Source organism: Pomacea canaliculata, linkage group LG1 (assembly GCF_003073045.1).
Source record: "Pomacea canaliculata isolate SZHN2017 linkage group LG1, ASM307304v1, whole genome shotgun sequence".
Lineage (NCBI taxonomy): Eukaryota > Metazoa > Mollusca > Gastropoda > Architaenioglossa > Ampullariidae > Pomacea > Pomacea canaliculata.
In genome coordinates this window covers 7,123,886-7,143,111 of record NC_037590.1, presented here as the reverse complement: position 1 = coordinate 7,143,111, position 19,226 = coordinate 7,123,886, and the positions used below count along the sequence as shown (strand labels likewise).

Genomic DNA, 19,226 nt, shown 5'->3' with positions numbered 1-19,226 from the left:
CTAATTGTGGACTGCTGACAATGATTGGATATTGCATTGTCACCGGAGACTGCCAGAGTGCTGAGAGTTGTGGGTTGTCAAAACTTTCGGCTGAAAATGATGGCAAACGCAGAGAGAAGGAAGATGAGGTGGATGTAAAAAGACTCGCCTTGAGGGTTCCCGGTTTCTATGCGTCCAGTCAGAGCAGCGTGACCTCCGCCGTTTTCACGGATACAATGAGCAATGATTGGCCTGGAGCACAGCACTGACAAATTCGCCCTTGTTTATGCCGACAGGTGCCTTCCGACCGGATAAAAACTGTCATCCGCCATTAACAAGCCATTCACGCTGGCCTCTGTATAGACACCAACGACTGCTCGGAAGGCAACGGCGCCTGCACATCGTCGATAAATAACCGACATTGTTTGTGTGTGTGTACGCGCGCGCACGAGCGTGCATACGTGTTTGTGTTGTGTTTTACAAGCTAAGTGAGATTTTCGTTTAAGTATCATAACTTACGGCTGTGTCGAGATTCTCCTCCGTACCCAGTAACCCCTATCCTGTTCTCGATTCCCCTTAGCTTCATCAAACGATGAGAAAAACATGAACGGAAAAGTTAATCGCGGTAAAAAAAAAAAAAAAAAAAAAAGTGATAAATGTTCAAACTGTGACGAGACGGCTCTTTTCCACACAAAGCTTCGAGAGAGTTTAAAGAGCACTCTGTGGGCGCCGTGAGTGTCTGGCTCCTCCCTCCACCTTTATACATGCAGCATCGCCAGCCTCCGCACACAACAGTAACTGCATACGATGCATGTCTTAAATAGCTGCTGTTAGCAGTTTGAAGAATAGACAAAAAAAGGCCAAGAAATACCATGTTGCTAGACTTTAGACACGTTGTGTAGACCGTACGCCCAGCACTCTCAAGCCATCCGAGTTGATCACACTTGATAAGCAAGCCGAGACAACAAGCGTGCATTCTCTGTGCATATCGTTATATGTGAGCGTTGGCGGATGAACGTGTGCTTATTTTCGTACCTGTGCGTGTGAGAGAGAAAAAGAGAGAACTAGCTAGGGTGCACGTGACCACACATTCACGTGGTCATATGTATCCTGGTTGCCAAGCAGCTTACAACCAGAGCTCTAGTATTCTTGACTTAGCGCTCACGCACAGTTGTGCCTTTACATGGACACACAGACATGCACACACCCATCATGCACGCGGGTGCGTACACACACACACCCTTACTGCCGCACCACAGTGTTACGGTAAAACTAATAAATTATTCCTTTGCAAAATGAAAAGCTAAAGGAATAAAGTGCACTACACAGGACGGAAAGGGGGTCAATGTATCAGATCCACTGCAGCTCACGCAAAAGGTCAAATATCACTTTAGTCAATCGATGGAAACATGCGATGAATAGTATCCAGCACTGACAAAGGCCAGCTGCCATCAAGCAAAACGCGGACGTCTTCCACGGTGCCTGCGCTTTTAAACGAGCACACTGTACTATTGATCAGACTACTGCTGGTAAGCCCACTAAAGAACCATATTAAAACGGTCCTTATTGGTTTGGAATGGGGGGGCCCACAGAGTCTCGTACATCAATACATTAAGTCTTCATTATTACTTCTGGCAATTTCAGAACAGCTGCTAAATGTGAGCACAAAGGAACAACCGATAGGTAAACATTACACACTGTACGGTACAGGGGTAGGTAAACTCTAAAATTGCTGAGGATTCATTAGCTGGACGAACAGGTTTTAGGGATGAAAGCAATGCAAATCAGCTGACAATCCCTATTGACTAGACCTATGAAGGACAAGAGGGAGGGAGTGCCTGCAAGAAACAGACATTATAATTAGACTTTCATCTAATGCTGAACCAGTCTGTGTACTCATGGAACAGGACAAGGTTTATTAGTACTGGGGGAAGTTCTTGGATGGTGATGGTTGTGCAGCTGGAGCATTACTTTTGTCCTGTGTGTCGACATAGTGTTTATTCTCCACCGTTATCCTATAGGCCAACTGATAAAGAGTAATTCTTCCTTCCACGGTGCATTCTGCATAAATAATGGCAAGAAACAAAGAGTGGCAACTTTGAAACCAGAAAGGCCACTCATCAGATAAGTTTGCAAATGCTAAGCATTAATACTGCATAATTTAGAATAACTGGATTAATCATGACTTACCACAACACTTGGAAAATGCAGGACATGCATTACATATATCTTGCCTAATAGGGAAACGTCAATTCTACAGCTTCCCCCAGTTTTATAGACAGTTATCTTTAACCATTAACATCCCCACACTTTGAAAAACATCGGCAAAAACATTTTATGCTTCTGTTAAATGCTGAGTGATAAAGCACCAGCACGGGGGTGCAGAAGTTCAAGTTAGCTAGCTGATTTTATACCCATGTGGCTGAGGCTACTTCCCCCAGCTGACAGCTGTAGAATGGATACCAGATCTCTTACAGGGTTGGAGAAGGAAAGGCTACAAGGGAGAGGAGCACCAACTTCCCCAAAAATTCCCAGATAAAAGTGGTCTCCAACACCTCACTCCCCAATGACAGAAACGTCACAGGACAACCTTTACCGTTTATTTAAAAAATAATTTATTGTATAAAGTCAGTGTGATGAAACCTGTGTTATCTTACAATCAAGAATTATGCAGCATAATTAATTTTATTACCTCAACATTACAAGATGCCTTCAATGCTATAACTCATTCAAATTTTCTACTACCTGCACGCAGTGATGGACTAACAGAGCATGTAATTTCTTTAAAATTTAATCTGTCACCCCCACCTTGAAAACTAAAAAGGGTTTAATTGTTACAGTCAAACTGTCCTGTGCAGAACTTCACAAAGTTCAGAACATTCTACTAGTTATAGGTACAACTGATGAAAATGCTATTCTCTTTAAGATCCACATCCCATTTGTGTCTGTAACTTTTCTGATTTATTAAATAACGCTGTCCACAGTTCAACAACAAAATACAATTCAAAGTTTATTACCTTCTTTGTAGATGGCAACTCTGTCTATGCCACGATCTTCTTGGGTGATAAATTGCAAGAAGTCCGCTACAGTGTGAGAGACCGGCTTCAGTGTAAATTCACAGCTCTCGTGTCTTGAGGGCAAAGGCACGGACACAACAGGCAAACCATCGCGATACTGAACTGTAACATCTTGAGCAAATAACAAAAATTTCTGGTTAGAACATCATCAGCGTTATGTTACTTTCCATCGTGGAGTTCATGAAATATTCACAAATAGTTAAAGGCACAAACACGAAAATTGTTAAGACTGATCCATTATTTACATAGCAGTGAAACCGATACTTTTTTGTTCAATGCCTCACTTTTTATAAATTCAAAACATATTTTTTACCATTAGACTATATCAGAGTCAGCTATTCAAGCTGAGAACAGGACTGTGTACTTGCAATAAGTTGTGACTTCAGTGTGCCATAAATACAGGCTTATACTGGGAGGAAGAAGACAAGCAATTTTTTTTTCAGTTTTATAATAGTGCACTATTCTAATGAACAGCTTTAAAAATCTTTATTCTTCTCAAGGTATTGAAACACACCTGTGACCTTTAAGGCTTTTGCTATAGAGAAAGTGCAAAAAGAACATCAGAAAAAGACATGGGAAAAAGAAAAGTCAGGCCAACTAATGCCATTGCATAAGATTTTCAAAAGAAACTTACCATTTCTAAAGAGAACCTGAGTACAGTAGAAGTAGCATGGACTTGCTGAGGCTTGTATGGCCAGGGGCTGGCATATAACCTGCAGACAGTAGGAGGAAAATTAAATAGTCAATGAAAGGACAGAAATGAGAAAATGTGCTGTTTTCTTCTTCAATTTTTATTGTATGCAGCTAAATGCATCGATTAGGAAACCTGTCAGTTAAAGATTTATGCTGACCTGTCTAGAAAGGGAGAGAAAGCAAGTGAGGAAGAGAGGTTATGTGTATGTATGTGCATATGCATAGGATAGGCCTGATTATTTTTTCTTTTGTTTAGTCTCTTCCATCATTAAGTCATATTCCGAGTGCAGTGTCACATGGCCAATAAATAAATTCTTCTTCTATAATCCGGTTTGGTTGGGCTTTTTTTTTCCCCTAGGGTAGCATGCCCAGTATGCCAATAGCCACTTGATTGATAATTAACACCTAGCACTCAGCCATCTGCTATGATATTCTATAAGTCTTTTAGCTGATTGTAACACATGAAAGTATCAGCTATCTGGCTTGCCATTACCAGCTTACCATACACCTAGCCTCTCATTTCTTTCTTCCTAACTTTGATCAAATTATGAATGAAAGTTTTTTTACAGGTGTAATACCTATTTCTTAATTGTACCAAAAAAGTCCACTATTTCTCCACTTGAAATGGTCGATACAACAAAAATCTTTCTTTTTACTGTAAGGTTTAGCTCAGCTTGCTCCACAGCCCCTATAGTCATATATCTCTTTCTCACAAATGTTTCCAAACCTGAGAAAACATTTGTCTTTTGCAATTTCCAATAAGGTATATGGAGGACAATTTTCTGACAAATATATGACCATGAATTTAAATGAAAAGCAATCTGGTGCTTGTGGAGTACTCACTGCAGACTATGTAACTGATTAAAATGAAAGACAGTGATGTCACTCATATACTTGTACAAGACTGTTTTGTGTTTGATAATGTTCGGCATTTGAACAGTGTAAGACTGTATCCAAGCCCAAACCTCTGGCTTATTTACAAGATGTATTAAAAGTCCATTAAATATGTGGCTACAATAAATTTCATTCTATTATAGTTTCATTACTAGATCAGCTGTACAATCATCATACCTTGGTTTTTTTATTTAAAATTAAAACAATTAATAACAAGATTACACAAAGAAAAGAAAGTGTTTTAGAAGTAATAAGGTTATAGTAAAAAGAGCGTTTTTATTCCTTTTGATCAAATAAAATTTATATGCTGCAGACCACAACTTTGTCTGCTACCAGTGATATGCACTAAGCCTTACAATCAATCTAGACCCAATAAAGCTGCAATTTCTTTTCAATCTTTAAACTACTCTCTACCAAATAATTTTGCTTGCGTTTTCAAACATCATTTGTTTTGTAAGAAATAATCTCTCCAAACTTACACTGTGGAAGGCATTAGAACCAGGATTATGAACAAATAATATTGCAGTACCTACACTGACAATGAAGTAAACTGAAACTTTTGACTCGTTAGTCCTTGAACAGATTCCCCGATGGCTGTCTTAGTTAACGATGACACTTCTGTTGCCTCAGATTTTGTCCGAGGGCTCTAACAAACTGTCACTTGCTGTTGTAACTTCTCAGAATGTGGGAAATAAATTAAGAACATATAACAATAACTACTGTCTGTAAGGCAATGAAAAGGCCAATACAGCGGTCATCTTTGCTGCCTTCTCTTCTATTATATGGCCTATTTCCAAAGATGAAATGAAGTTCTATAACATTTAGTCTTTGGACATAGGCCAGAGGCCTGATAATAAAGATGTCTTTTGAAAAGAAAAAACAACTACCTTTAAAAACCACTCCAGAACCCCTTTATCTAAAAGTTGGCTTCTAACTCTCTACCTTCTTTCATACACAGTTAAAAGGGACTCTAATATGGCTACACTACTTACAACAACTTTATTAATCCACAACTGCAAGTTGACTTTGATCAAATGTTTGTGACTGTTCACTTCTTGATAAATGCCGCTTCTGCTATCCTTTTGTTCTGTGTGTATTCTCTCTCTCACTTCTTGGGTTAGTGGTAGATAGTATTTGCTTTCTTTTAAAAATAAATCATGCACTTTTTCAATAAATTTATTATTATTATTAAATTCCAAATTTATAGGCCTCTTTTTTTGTACATCTGCCGTCACCATAGTCTTCGTCCATATTCCTTTACTTCGCTACAATAATACTTGGTTGTTTTGTTTTTTTTTCATTATCAGGAAAAAGTGCCAAGGTGTGGTATCTGCTAGCTCACCAACAGTGCGGGTTTGGGGTCACGCCTTGCGACCACAAACACGCCACGCCCACGCCCAAAACTTTCTAGGCTAGTCAAAACGCCAACAAGCTATACAGATATGCACGGACGGCATACACTACGATACCGCGGTGACTGGTGCGACCAGCTATTGAACCAACGTTACCATTCAACTACCTCAAAGAATGAAATTAACAATTTTTAAAAGTTTACTCCTACATAGCAGCGAGGGGAGTATGAAATCCCGCATCTCGACCGACACTGACCTCCTCAAAACTGGAACAGTTTTCGTGTCGAAACTGTGAGAGGCGAGCGGAGAACAGAGTTCTCACCTGACGAAGCGATACCGGCTGCACAAGTGCGCTATCGAGTACATAACATTCGGTAACGCGAACTTCTTTAAGTGAAGGAAAACTGAATAACATGCAGAGAAAACATACAAGACAGTGTGAAAACAGATTCTGACTTACTTGCAATCTTTCCGATAAACAGCGGTATCTTTTCCTGACGAAACTTCCATGCAGAAAAGTCCTCCGTATCAAGATCCTGAGCGGAGACACAGCCATGACACTTGCACTGGCAAATCTCGTTGGGAACGCGCAACAGCGAGATCACGAGATCATGTTCTGTAAGCACTGCTGCCTGCGACTGGGGACTTTGTATCTACTCTAGCTTTGTCCCACTTAATCTAGCACCCCTATTTGTCTGGCGACGAAATGAATGAAGTTCCTGTTCGCCACAGGAGAACGCATGCGTCCGGATCACCACCGGCAGATGAGCTGGTAACTTTTTATTACCATATTACATTTGCATAAACAATTTGCATCGGTCATCGGCAGTTCATCCAGAATCTCTCGAGTACATGTAGGATGTACGTCTAAACTCAGCAACATTTCAAGTGCTCAAGAATATTATTATTTCAGAAGAATATAAGGCTACCAGCAAAAAGATTCCCGTGTTTTAGAAAATTACGCTAAATACAGTTATGTGGGATCATTAGCGGGAATAAAGATGTACCGGTTGCACTACTGGACCGGAAATGGTCATTGTATACTAATAACTATACAATTGTCAAACTGGTACACATACAGTGGATATGGTTAACAGTAACAGAAGAAGGCAAAGGCTGATAATTAAATATCATATAGATGCTGTTTAATTATCAGCATGCTAAGAGTTCGTGTAAAATTTAAGGTATGGTTCATAATGGTGAAGAATGAAACAAAATCACAGAGTAACTTGTTATTGTGAAAAACTAATTTCGATTATGATACACGTTACAGTCGGTCTCATAAATTTTCAGCCGTGTTTATCAGAGTAACCTATTTCTAAACAAGCTTAAAATAAGTTGCATACATTTACTCTATTCTTGTTGGTGTTGTACCCCAGATAGTCTCTGATTTGTGCAGATGTCACACAATTAAGTTTGTTTAATCAAGGCCACATCGTAAGAAAGCCATAGTTAGGACAGTAAAAGAACAAAATTCATTCAAACACATTTTGTTGTAAATATAGCTAAGTGTAATCAATAAACATAATGGAACTTGTGGCATTACTGAAAGAAAGCCATATCTTGATATTGCTAGTTTAACTTACCTTCCCTATTTTCCTATGTGAACTCCCTTGGGAGGCAGTTTGTCCCCGGGTATGAAAATTAACTGATATCCATGCCCTCCAAGTCATATGGGGAAATCAACAAAAAAAAAAAAACAAGTCACGTGTGTAACATTTAGCACTGTGGGAAGAGTTGTATCCTCAGCTTGAAGGTTTCAGATTGAGTAAGAATGTTTGCTTTCCAGAGTTGCTTTCACTAATTACTTGCTAGGAAATAAATTAGGTGTTCCTTTTACTTGGCTCATACATATCTTAATCTAATAAATGAAGTCCATATTAATATGGTATATCAATAGCCTTACCTTCTGCAGATAGCATTGTTAATTGGCCATGTTAATCTGATTTGCATAGAAGTCCATAATCTTGTCTTGCTGCTTCTGCATGTACCAAATGACATCCTGATTGTACTTGTGTAACAAGTGGCAGATCAGTGGCAGATTTTTTCATTCTTACAGTTGACCATGCTAGCTTCTAGGCAAAAATATAACTTTCATATTAACTGTTATTTGCAGAAAACAGCGGCAGCTTCAGCAGGACAGGCATCAGAAAGTGAAGAAGATGATATTATAGGTCAGCCTAATCTGGAAGCAGCTGGGGACCAACTGCCACAGAGTTCCGATAAAACTACAGAAGTACTTGACAGTGCACTTAAGGATATCAATCCGCGGTAGGATTATAGCTCCTTGGTATTTTTTTTCACATATTTATGAAATTTTCACAAGAAGGTTGTTTATGGTGCTAGTACATTTTCATGATATTGATGCAGGGAAACTGTGACAAAAGAAAGAAAATATAGCTATGCATCCCGAATGGAATTAAATTTTGAATGAAAGCTTACTTGGTTTGGTTTGTAACAATATAAAATAAAAGCAAATCGCTAAAGTATTCATTACTTTAAAATAAAATTTTTCATATTATCTCAGATGGCGAAACTGGATAATTCGAGGCATCTTCACATGGGTGATGATATTTGGCTTCGCTTTTATTATTTATCTTGGCCCCCTGGCACTTGTCACTGTTGTAAGTATAAATTTTTGACATTGTCTTTTCTTGCTTCATATTCCTTTGCTTATTAGGTCAGTTAGTTGAAGGGAGGAAGTCTGATATTTCTCTTTATTATTACTATATCTTGTCTAGACTCAAGACCCATCTGTTTATTTAAGACAGACTTAAACAACCGAGCAACACTTCTGTCTTTATTTTTTACTTTTCTGGTGTTTTATATATTTGTTCACTTTATCTTTTTCTTCTTTTTTATTTTTTTGTTGTTTTTTTTGCTGCGCAATGAGCATTCTTCTGAATGGATACCTGCGCATTACAATAGACATCATCATCATCATAAACCACAGACTTTATGACTGTCTTGTTCACACACAGTGGTTGATGAAAACAGTTTGTGTGCTCTGCATGCACTTGAAAGAAACTTGCCTTTTTATTTTATCTATTTAACAATTTTTTTTCAGGTTTTTGCTCTACAAATTAAATGCTTCCATGAGATAATTACAATTGGCTGCATTGTCTATCGATCCTACAACTTACCATGGTTCAGGGTGCTAAGCTGGTACTTCCTATTTGCATCTAACTTCTTTTTCTTTGGGGAGAGCATGATCGAGTATTTTGGTCTCCTTTTGTCTCGCACGGTAAGGTTTTAAAAATAGCTTGTAATTCTTATTAAACATATCTGATTTTGTCATTTGAAAAACAAGCAGGTATTTCATGCCTGAAGTTTGATTTGTTCACCTTAATACAATACTAGATCTTAGTTATTTTGTTTTGAGAGGGTTTGGTTAAATATGGCTGCTTCATCACCTATATACATTTGCCATTAATAAATTCTTGTCTGCTATACTTATACATTTCAGACTGATGCAGAAAAGAAGATTTCTATAAATTATATCAAAACACAAGATTGGTCATGATAAAACATTGCTTATTTTCCTGTATAAAGGGTTTTTTCCCCTCTCAGTTGATTAGCAGTCCAAACTTCTATTCTGTCAGTATTCTTGTTGTCATTTTATAATTATTTTTATCTAGGTCTAGGCAATGTATTAATAGTTTTTGTCATCTGCTGAAAGTTTTGAAGAAATAATTATCCTCTCTCTAGAAAAAAGAAAGATAGAAATTAGCCAAATAGCTATGATCTTTACCTGTAACCCATTGTTACATCTGTAATCAAACTTTAAAAGGGCAGACAATAAATGGGACAAGAATGGAAAAGTTTGCACAGCAATAATCAAGTTTAAAATACAAGTGACAGTCCAAGACTTTTCAGTCGGTGAGGAGTGAGGTGTTAAAGACTTCACTTTTTTTCGAGCCATCTGGGTTGACTGGGGGGAAAGTATGCTGTGTCAAACATGTACTGAAACAGGCAAGGTGCATGCACCTCTAGCCTAGGCTACAGATACTCTAACTCCATGGCTATCCATTTCCCTTTCTTCCATTCACATTCCTTATATGATGTCATGTTAATGGCTAAATAAAGTTAAAGTGTTATCAGCTTTTCAATAGCTTTGCAACAGTATGTAACTTAGTAAGGAACTGCCTTGATTTTCAGAAGCATTGTATGTTAGCTGAAAAGCTCATGATTTGATCATTTAATTTTGACATGTTGATTGCCCAGGTGATGACTATAATTTTGCGCAAATTGTATTAGTATTTCAGACAAAAAGTGACTTTTGAAGCTTGGTGTTCTTGCATTTGAGTGCATGTGGGAGTGCATGCATGTACATATCAAGTGTATGTTGATGTGGGTCTAAGTGATTTTGCTGATAAAGTATATTGCCTTAGATAAGTCTCTCTTCTGCAGGATGTCTTGCGGCCATTTGCTACCTACCACAGGTTCATCTCCTTCTCTTTGTATGTGGCTGGATTTGTTGGCTTTGTGTTCAGTCTGGTGAAGAAGCATTACCTCAAGCAGTTTACTTTGGTAATTGACATATATGGGTGGGCATGGATGCTTTATACACACAAGATTAAAGATCATTTTGTTATAGTTCTTTTTTCAAGTAAATGTTTACAGATTATTTTTATCACACTGAGTACTAGCTTTTATTAATGCTTTTTTTTCTCTCCCTTTTATGCAGACATGCATATGCACGCGAACAAAAGTCATTTGTATAAGTACAACATAAAATTAAAAGAATAATAACTGATAGTACATGTCACCATAAGATTGGTATAAATTTTGTGACTTTAACAGCTCAGAAAGATAACTAACAGGTAGTGCAGAATAAATCAGAGTAAAATATTTTGTTTCAGTTTGGCTGGACTCATGTCACCCTCCTGCTTATTGTAACACAGTCTCATCTAATTGTGCAGAATGTTCTTGAGGGCTTCATATGGTGGGTCATTGGAATAATTCATTATCACGATAAAGCATAAGCGCAATTAAAAATTTAATACACCTCGTGCATGTTGACTTTGGACCTCATTAGCTATGATCCTTTCTTCAGTAAGTTCTGCCAGCTATAATATATGTCTTTTTCATCTTGAAAATAATTTGAAATTCAAAAATAAATGTGATGTATTAAATACATATGATAATATTAAATATCCTTTATTTGCTCTTTTAGTGCAGTGTGTTTTATTGCAGGGTGCTGGTTCCAGTTTCCATGATCATATGCAATGACATCATGGCATATATGTTTGGCTTCTTCTTTGGTAAAACACCACTCATCAAACTGTCTCCCAAAAAAACATGGGAAGGATTCATTGGAGGGGCAATCTCCACCATTATATTTGGCTTAATTGTAAGCTATATTTTTGTAAAGTTTATCTTTGTGAAATTGCAAGAATGTTAGAAAGCCTCACATATGATAATGCTGCTCTGTGGGCAGTCACCTTATATGACCTCGTTCCTTCACTTATATCTTATGATGTTGCTGAAACAGACTTTTTAATGCTGATGTTTTACTGCTTGTCATTTTTTTTTTTGCAATTTGCCTGTCGATTGACTTGTATATTTTTTCTTCCCTTTCCAGTTGTCTTACGGTTTGGTACAGTATGACTACTTTGTCTGCCCGGTGCGTTATGATGAGGAAAAGGACCATATATCTATGGAATGTGAGCGTTCCCCAGCCTTTGTCCTCACAGAGTACAACTGGCCAGAGACTGTCCGAACCATTTTACTGTTGGTGAGTTGACACATGAGGTTATGGATATAACTGTTGTGTTAAAATTATTACCTTGAAGGAAGCCATTATACTTTATAGATTGGTAGGAAGCTGTGTCTGGTTGCACAAAATATTTAAGTTGTTACTGCTGTTGACAGATTTGATTATGCGAAACAAAAGATGAAAGACAGCTTTATAAAAAGGCTGTTTATGTGTGGGTGCATGGGGGTGATAGTGTGTGTGTATTTTTTTTAAAGAATTGTTTAATCTACAGTAAATATTCTTTCTGTTTTTATTTTAGTTTGGATTTCCTGGCACTCTGAAAATGTACCCATTTGTTCTTCATTCCATTTCCATGTCCATTTTTGCCTCTGTTATTGGACCTTTTGGTGGCTTTTTTGCCAGTGGCTTCAAGCGGGCATTCAAAATTAAGGTAAGTTTTTTTTCTATGAAGCCCTATGCAAGAACAATTTTCATTATTAGCAGAATATAATAATTAACTGAAAAAAAATAGTTTATGAAAAAGCCTTGAGGAATTGAATGCACTTAATAAATCATGGATTAAATAGTCCTAAATTAGAACATCTGAATCTAAAGATTAAAAGTAAATCTTGAATTTTTATGGTATGTTGGAAAAATTAAGTTTCATGATGGAATCTAAAGACTTACAAAATCCTTGGTTCTTTGGCTTGACACAGCATCTGATTTTGAAATGAACAGACATTGGTGATTAGTTCTTAAAAATTAGGGAGGAGAAGTTGACTAAAGATACAGTTGCATGCCAGAGATTAGGGATAGGTGATTAAACCAGACAACTATAAAGAGGAGTTGACTGAAGTTACAGCAGTGTTTCAGAGGTTAGAGCTAGGTTTCAACTGTACAACTGCTAAGATGACAGAAAGTGAAGATGGTAAAAAGATTTCTGAATCTAATGAACTATAGTAAAATGTTTGAAGATTTATATATCTTATTTGACCCATTATTTAACACTTCAAGGTGTTTAGATTGGGAAAGTAGATTGTTGGAGATGCTGTCTCATCATTTTGTCAGTTCTTTCACAAGGAAAAGAATAGATGAAATGGTACACCATCTTGTTTATTAGAACATTTTAGAATAAAAACTGTTCTTGATACAAGACTTAACAATAAGAATCATATTTATATAGTGCCTTCCATACAGGCGCGTGAGCACACCTCTTAGGACAGGCATCAAATGCACCTTTATGAACACGCATACATAGAAATATGCACACACAATGCACGGCAAAACATGAACATGATTAAGAGAGCACTATAGAAGTTATATAAAATTTCATCTGGGATAAAAAGAGAAGTTGCTCCCAGCAAGCACAGTTCATTTGAAAAAATGTAATTCAGGCAATAAGTGATCCAATCCACACCACAGTTCCAATTATAGAAAAAATCTAATAGGTAGAAGCAGGGCCGCTGAGAGCGAGCCCATCCCCAGGGCAGATGACCTCTCCGGGCCCCTTGTAATTGTAATTGTGAAGTATTTTCCCAGTATATAATATGTTTACAATTCGTCAATATCTACATTTCATTCAGTAACATACAAACTGCAAACATTAGGACAAGTGCACAAGGACCTACATCACTATGTGAACATAGAGTTGTTTACACATGAGTTGTTAGTAAATGAGGAAAAAGGACGGTAAAAGATCAAACTTGTAGTATACCATAGGAAAAAATCCACAGAGGGAGGAATGTTCCATCAACTTTTCAAGAAGGAGAAAAATTCACTGACCAAGGCTAGGCTCTTTTCACAACTGCGGGCCCAGGTACACCAGACCCCCACACACACTGTCCCCCACTCTCATCAGGCCTGGGTAGAAGTCTTTATTTTGTTTGTTTGTTTATTTTGCTGCTCCTAGGGTTAGGTGCAGAATGTCTCTGAAAAGCCAGACATGCATTTCTCTTCTTGGACAGGACTTTGGAGACACAATCCCAGGCCATGGTGGAATCATGGATCGCTTTGATTGCCAGTTCCTAATGGCCACCTTTGTGCATGTTTACCACTCAAGTTTCATCAGGTTTGAATCAAAGTCTATTCTCTCCCATGTTCAGTTGCTCGAATACTTCAGAAGTTTGACTGAAAACCGTTCAAGTGAAAAACATAAATTTAATTACAATATTCTTATAATCTTTCTGCACCTTCTAAAAGCTAATCAGAATAGAACGGAGACTTGACTAACTTTATAGTTTGTCCCTGTTACTGGAAAAATAAATCACACCTACTCATCAATAAAATTGTTCTTTCTCTTGGACAAGTTTTAGAAGTGGTTTATTTTTTCACTTCAGAGTTCCTGACCCTCAGAAGCTGCTGCAGAACATCCTGACTCTCCAGGCAGAAGACCAGCTAGTTCTTTTCAACCTTCTTCATGACAGGCTTGTGACCAGAGGCTTGCTGCCCAACTCTACAAGCACATGATAATTCCAGTATGCCACTCTCCTCCTATTTACAGCTTTGATGAACTCTATCTTTGCACCAACTAGCAGTTTTGCCTGCCTGTCACACTGTTTTACTTAGGATGCTGTTTGATCCATTTCAAATTTTTTGATGTTTGCACGTGAGAAGACTAAACAAAGTTCTTGTGTAGCTGAAGAAGACGTGCTGATATCAGTAATAGCTTTTTCAAGAAGCAGCCAGCAGCAATCATTTCTTACAGATATAAATATTTGTTTGAGGCAGATATAATAGCTTCCTTCAGATATAAATATTTGTTTGAAAAGGTATTGCAGCTTGCCATTGGCAGATGTTGAAGAATGTGTCTGAGTTCTAACTTAAAGAATATTGTTATCTTTATGAGTCCAAAGCTCATGAGCTTAAGAGAAAGGAAAGAGTGTGTGAACAGAGCTTTCATTTATAGACACAACTTTAAATATGCATTATTTTCATTATATGTGAGGATCTTGATGTGATAGTGAACTGAGATAATACACTGATATCATTGAGATATTTGTATATGTAAATGTGTAGAAACTGTTTTGAAGACTGGATTGAGAGAGGAATGATTTGATTGACAACCCCAGCAGTTCCCTTTTTTTTTTTTTTTTAATTTGAACAATTACATCGCTCCTTAGGAGCAGTATGAAACATTTAGAAAAAAATTTAAATTTTATATTCTAAATGTTAATCTCATGATCTGTAAATTGTCCACTACAAAATGACACTTTGTGCTATAAATCATCATTTATGTTTATGTGCATTTCCTTATTTATAGTTGATCATTAACTGTTCGTGAATTTTATCTTCTCAGTGGCTCTTATGCTGGAACTCAGTCTTAAAATTACACCTAACTGTGTCATTTTAGAGCAGTTTCTTTTTTTTGTTTTGAAATCTGCTCCAGTGGTTTAAATCTTTCTAGACTGTAGTTAACTCAAAAATTGTTTTAGTCAAGTGATCACCTTTCTAAAAGCGTAATTATCCTAAAGGTAGACAACATTCATCTGTCGAGATTTTTCCTTGCCCAGCTTCACTCGTTAAAGGTTGATCCTTTACCTTCCGGAAGAAAATAATAGATTCAATGCGACAGTGAGGTGAGGATACTTGTTGGACCAGACAGAAGCAATTAGCACAAAATGACCACTAAGCTAGCCGGCAATGTGTGTGCTCCTCACTTCCCTCCCTCAAAGAGCCCAGCATCCACTATGTTTCATTTGACTGCCCCTTGTACCATTTTTTTTTTTGTGCGTGTGTGACTGTATAGATATATATGAAATAAGTTTGTTCAAGCAGAGTTCTTATCTTTTCAGTAAGAATATCCTTAGTTATCCCAATGATGGTGAATCAGTGCAGCCAACAAGTGCACACTTAAACCTGGAGTGCATATGCATGACTTCCTTTTTCTGGAAAGATATGAAATGTTGCAATTAATTTGCATTTTTAAATTCTATACTAATTGCCTCTGTTTTTGCTTACTTAAAACCTTGAGCAAAATATTTGTGAAAAGTTGAATGTACTTGATATTGTTTCAAATAACTAAAGTGGGTCCTCGGTCCTTATAGCTATTTGGTGTGTTTCTACTTGTTTTTCAGCAGTCTTGGTAAGATATGTTTAATATGAATGTATTTATTGGTGCATAATGTATACTTGGAAAAAAAGGAATTTTTAAAACAGGATTTTTTTGTGTGTTCGTATTTCATTATGTTGCACATTGTTGTTCTTCCATGCACGTTATGTTAAAAAAAGAAATGAAGAATATGATGATGAATTTTTTTTCTCTCAATATTTTAAGATGAAATGTTACTAAGTTGGCTGTTGTCTTGCTGTCTTTAAGATCTGTTTGTGTTATAAAAAAAAGAAGTTTTAGCCATAATTGCAAAGATTCTTAATTGACAGACTTGGACTCTAGCTTACATGTTGCATAAAAAAACTAGAAGAGAAGGATCTAATAACCTAGAAAAAACATCTTTAGGAATCCTTGTTGTGAATAGTAGCAGGGGCATATAGTGGTTCTCTTGCTGATCATTCTTGGATCAAAAACTGATTTAAACTGGCAAGAGTATAAAAGTAAAAACTTTTTACAATGTACGTTTTTCTAAAGACACCACATTTTAAGAACACTTAAAAGCTGATAGAATAGAGGGAAAGAAATATTGGAAATGCCCAGTGGCATAGTTTGCTTGCCAGAAAGTTGTCCTCCATGTATGTCCATGTAATTACTGATTCTCGGCGATGCAACATTGTCCAGCAAACATCTGGTCATTGTTCACCATCCATTTAATTCAGACTAATGTGTGTGTAAAAGTTGTGAAAGGTGTGTATGTAGTACATATTACATGTGATGAGAACATACAGAGGGTATTTACCCAGATTTGGGGAGTTAGCATCTTACCCTGAATTTTTCTCGATCATTAGGACAAAATTTTTTTTACATCACTAGCTCCTTAATATAAACAGCTTTTCATTATTGACATTTTTTGATTGCTTCTTTAACCTATAATTTTTGTTTCACAAACTTGAAGGCATCAATACTGAAGACAGGAATGGCAAATAAATGGCCATTAAAAGGGAAGGCGATCTTAGGACCAGGAAAATAAAAACAGTAGTGTTAAAGTCCCAGAACAGGTAACTTCTTGGAGATGCAACATTGTCCAGCAAAGTGGACCTGATGCAGCAGGGCTTTTTCTTTGACGGGGTGGGTGAGGATGGTTTGCTGTAAACTTTGATCTACTGATGAAAGATGTGAGTATATTTTTCTTTACAACCATTACATACAAACCAATATCAGTTAACCAATAGGCAAACTAAACATGCACAGAATAATTAAATTAGTTAATATGCACTCTCAGATGCAAATTGTTTCATTTGTATAAAAAATAACCACTAATGTGTAATTGTATATTTCTTACAGTCTGGGTAATTTTGCATATTTTTACTGTATGTATTTGTGCCAATTGATGTGTGTCGTCTGAGTAGAGCCTTTGGGGCAGAGAATATATGTAGATCTTGACAGATGTGCAAAGTGCATTCACATCGAATTTGAGATTTCTAATGTTGCCTGATGTTTAGTGTTTTAATTTTTAGAAGTGTCGTATACAGCTGCCAATATCATTAGGTTGTGAAGCTGTATCATCTGATAAGACTTAGCAAAAACTTTAAAATAAAAAAACAAAATAAAGAAAGTTGGCTTTTTTGTTACGTGAGAAAAAGATACTTGATTTCAGTTTTTACAAGATATTTGAAAAATCTAAGAAGAGAACACCTATTTCAAAGTTTTACGCCTTCAAACATTGACCTTCTCACCTGTGCACAGAAAGAAAACTTTACGATGACTATAGTTTTTCATCTCACTGGAGAGCCAGAGACTGTGTGAATCAGGGTTATTTATGTACTGCAGGATGTCATTCTCTGGACATTTTTCTATTCATGGGGTACTGGTTACCACTTCAAGAGTTATAATCTTGATGCAGGCAAAACCAACCCATTTAAAAAAAAAATGCCAAGAGGTGAACACAATAACTTGTTACTTCTGTCATTGATCTTCAAAAGGTTGTTTCTGAGGCATAAAGACTTCATCTCAACTTTCAATTGTGTATCGCTGTAGTTTTTAAACATTCACTATTAAACAGTAACAAGGAAATGTCTTCACAGAATTTCTGCGTATGGATTTTTTTTGTTATTGCTTGCATTATCTAGTTAAATATGTCATGCTCATTGGAAGACTTCAGTATTGTGTCTTTAACCTGTTAAATTATTCTTAGCCATGGTGACTCAATACTCCATGGAACAATTATAATCAAACTGTATAAACGAAAGATAGCTCCGAGATTAACATATTTCTGTTCACTTTGACTTCTTCCCATAAGTCCACACACCTTTAATTTGCTAACACATTTTACACCCACCCCTTCATTGGTTAAACATCACTTCTTACACTCTCATTTTAATGGATAATAATTTTATTAACTGATGAGTTGTAAAATGGAAAAAAGTGTTTTAAAAAACCTATCATTATAGAATGTATGATTAATAAATTGTTAAACATGTAAGAAATCTTAGAAATTTTAAAAATCTTTTATCCATTCATCACCACTACTTTTTATTTTTTCATTGACTAGATTTGCCAAAGGATATTAAACATTATGTGTTGACAGGCACAAAAACTACTAGTTTTGCATCTAACATATCAAGAACATGCATGTAATAAATTTCATAGCTTAAAAAATTATGTTTATATATTATCATGCTTTCTAGGAATGATGGCACATTAAACACCATTTTACTGTATATGAAAAAAATGAATCCTACTTTAGAGCAAGACAAAATTTCAAGCAAAAATTTTGGAACAGTATTATCACAAATAGACTTTTGATTTTTGAGATACTCATTTGGGTACGGTTTATTTCCGTTGTTCAGATGTACAGGGACTTCTTTTAATTTATGATTATAGCTTTGTTCAGACCACGAACTTGTATTACTGTACTGCTTCCTGTTAACTACTAAAACGATCGAGGCTGGTGTATACAAAGCTTCCGGTTTAGCCACGTTTTGGCTCGCCGAGACTAGCAAGTTGGTCTCGGCAGACAGACAGCAGTCTACTTAGACACTCCGTGATCAGACTATACTACCTTTTAAATTATTGTTAAAAGGTTACTATTTGTTATCATCAAGTGGTATATGTGTGTGCATGTTCATGATTTCTTTAAGCTTTTTTGAGCTTCAGTCTCATTACAGTCTCTGGATGTTTGCAATTCTCAGGTATATATAAGAGAGCGTCGTTTGTTATGCGAAAATATAAAATTGTTGACACTTTTTTTTTAAAACTTGATCTTTGTGTTTGCACATATTTGAGGTGAAGCAACTTTTATTTATTAATGACTGTTCATTTTATGTTTGTACGTTTATGTTGACTTTTTTCTTTTTGAGGTGTTTTTAGCTGTACAGTTTAAAACATAAAATATGGATCAATGTGTTGTTAATAAAGTGGTTATTAAAATCTTCAAGTGTTATGTAGTTTTACACCTTTTCAAGCCTGCATAAGATACTAAGTAT

At 36.4% G+C, this 19,226-nt stretch overlaps 2 protein-coding genes across 2 annotated transcripts in view; one reads left to right on the top strand and one right to left on the bottom strand.

Annotated features, from left to right (window-relative positions):
- Positions 1-6,586, bottom strand: part of LOC112560239 (calcium uniporter protein, mitochondrial-like) — a 51,926-nt gene extending 45,340 nt beyond the window's left edge. Inside the window, exons 1-3 of the mRNA XM_025231933.1 lie at positions 6,456-6,586; positions 3,691-3,769; positions 2,997-3,167 (exon numbers count right to left, since the gene is read on the bottom strand). Coding sequence (XP_025087718.1) covers positions 2,997-3,167; positions 3,691-3,769; positions 6,456-6,551 — 346 coding nt within the window. The 5' untranslated portion in view covers positions 6,552-6,586. The remainder of the gene's footprint in view (positions 1-2,996; positions 3,168-3,690; positions 3,770-6,455) is intronic.
- A 41-nt stretch (positions 6,587-6,627) lies between these two features.
- LOC112560219 (phosphatidate cytidylyltransferase, photoreceptor-specific-like) lies at positions 6,628-19,172 on the top strand. The gene is made up of 11 exons (XM_025231893.1): positions 6,628-6,767; positions 8,112-8,266; positions 8,523-8,619; positions 9,063-9,239; positions 10,406-10,525; positions 10,858-10,940; positions 11,192-11,348; positions 11,580-11,732; positions 12,013-12,144; positions 13,658-13,761; positions 14,030-19,172. Exons 1-11 carry the CDS (start codon positions 6,702-6,704, stop codon positions 14,157-14,159), a joined length of 1,374 nt encoding a protein of 457 aa, XP_025087678.1. The 5' UTR covers positions 6,628-6,701; the 3' UTR covers positions 14,160-19,172.
- The last annotated feature ends 54 nt before the right edge of the window (positions 19,173-19,226 follow it).

What these genes read in the sequence shown, in the direction of transcription:
- LOC112560219 (XM_025231893.1), top strand. Translation starts at nt 6,702, where the DNA reads ATGAATGAAGTTCCTGTTCGCCACAGGAGAACGCATGCGTCCGGATCA. An exon ending in GTCTCCTTTTGTCTCGCACG is followed by an intron (nt 9,240 to 10,405) that starts GTAAGGTTTTAA and finishes TCTCTTCTGCAG; the next exon opens with GATGTCTTGCGGCCATTTGC. An exon ending in AGCGGGCATTCAAAATTAAG is followed by an intron (nt 12,145 to 13,657) that starts GTAAGTTTTTTT and finishes CTTCTTGGACAG; the next exon opens with GACTTTGGAGACACAATCCC.